This window comes from Monodon monoceros, unplaced genomic scaffold, assembly GCF_005190385.1.
Source record: "Monodon monoceros isolate NGI ecotype Baffin Bay Population unplaced genomic scaffold, NGI_Narwhal_1 Super_Scaffold_21, whole genome shotgun sequence".
NCBI lineage: Eukaryota > Metazoa > Chordata > Mammalia > Artiodactyla > Monodontidae > Monodon > Monodon monoceros.
The window spans coordinates 164,546,430-164,548,035 of record NW_021703778.1 but is presented as its reverse complement, the minus strand read 5'-3'; the positions used below and the strand labels follow the sequence as shown (position 1 = coordinate 164,548,035).

Genomic DNA, 1,606 nt, shown 5'->3' with positions numbered 1-1,606 from the left:
CTTTCATTCCCGTTGCTTTTCCCCTTCCTCACAACTTCAAATGTGCTGCACCTTGGCATTTGCAGGCTAAAACTCCCTGCCGGGCATTCCATGCCTGGCCCCTCTGGATCTACATCAGAACTCCAAACCCACGTTTCCTCTGCATTCAGGGGCCCACCTCACAGGGAGCTGGCCCCCCTCCTGACTTGGATGCCATCTCCAGAAAGGTTTACCTTCCAGAAGCTAAGTGAATTAATCCATTTACCGAGGGTTTGGCTGCCTCTCGCCTTCTAATGGTATTTTCCTGTCAGGGACCAGCTGTCTCTTCTGTCATTGAGTTTCTATAGCGCTGTAGGATTTAAAGCAGGATAGATTAGCCTAAGCGAAAGACTTTGAATCACATCGCTCCAGTAGAGCTTAGGAGTTCCAGTTCCTAGGGAGGCTGTTGGCTTGGAAGGAACCCCAAATAGCATCCCGAACCCAGGCCTTCGAGGAACAATTTGTTCAAAACACTCGAAGGCTGATCTAAGTCAGCATGGCCAAAATGTGGACCAGCCATACACTGCACACCAGTCAGCCTAACATCTGTATGACGGTTTACTTGATACTTCTTCAAATCGTTTTGTGTTTTAAAACTTAAATGCATTTATTTAAATATGAGATTAGGGAGCGGGACGTTCGGCTTGCGAACGGGAACCTCTTAGTCGTGCACGGAGAAAGTACGATTTAGAAATGGGTGATGTTGAGGAGGGCAAGAAGATTTCTGTTCAGAAGTGTGCCCAGTGCCATACTGTGGAAAAGGGAGGCAAGCACAAGACTGGGCCAAATCTCCATGGTCTGTTTGGGCAAAAGACAGGTCAGGCTGTCGGATTCTCTTACACAGATGCCAACAAGAACGAAGGCATCACCTGGGGAGGGGAGACGCTGATGGAGTATTTGGAGAATCCCAAGAAGTACATCCCTGGAACAAAAATGATCTTCGCTGGCATTAAGAAGAAGGGAGAAAGGGCAGACTTGATAGCGTATCTCAAAAAAGCTACTAATGCATAATCGTTGGCCACTGCCTTATTTATTATGAAACAGATGTATCACGACTTTTTATGTGTACCATATTTAAATTGATCTCATACACTAGAATTCAGATCATGAATGGCTGATGTAATATCTCTGTCCTGATTTAAATAAGATTGGCTCGTGGCTAAATGAATATGGTCAGCTTTTTGAATTTTGCTAGTAATTCTGGTTCAACAAGTACTATCACTGATTTCCCCTTCTAAAGAGATGATTAAACTTGAATAAGGAAGGTTAAACTTTTCAGGGATATGGTGAATGCCTTCCCAAACCCTATAGGAGATTGGTTTTATATTTAGACTTCTATCAGTGGTTATATTAATATATTTAAATCTTGAGAAGCTCTCTTCACTGTCTCATAGACCAGCAAGAGCCACCTGTGTTTCAGTTGTGTTCATTTGCCTGTTAAGGCAAGGGCTGAAGACACACTTACAATGTCCACTTTGTCTTTTCGGTCTTAACTATGCCAATTTAATTAAAATTCTCTATCTGATAGATTAAATAAATAAATAAATAAATAAGAAACCACCCGGGCCTGCTCAGCCAGGGCTGCAGG

At 43.3% G+C, this 1,606-nt stretch overlaps 1 protein-coding gene across 1 annotated transcript; it reads left to right on the top strand.

Moving 5' to 3' along the window:
• The first annotated feature begins 711 nt into the window (after nucleotides 1–711).
• LOC114904847 (cytochrome c-like) lies at nucleotides 712–1,029 on the top strand. The gene has a single exon (XM_029239203.1). It carries the CDS (start codon nucleotides 712–714, stop codon nucleotides 1,027–1,029), a length of 318 nt encoding a protein of 105 aa, XP_029095036.1.
• Nucleotides 1,030–1,606: the final 577 nt, after the last annotated feature.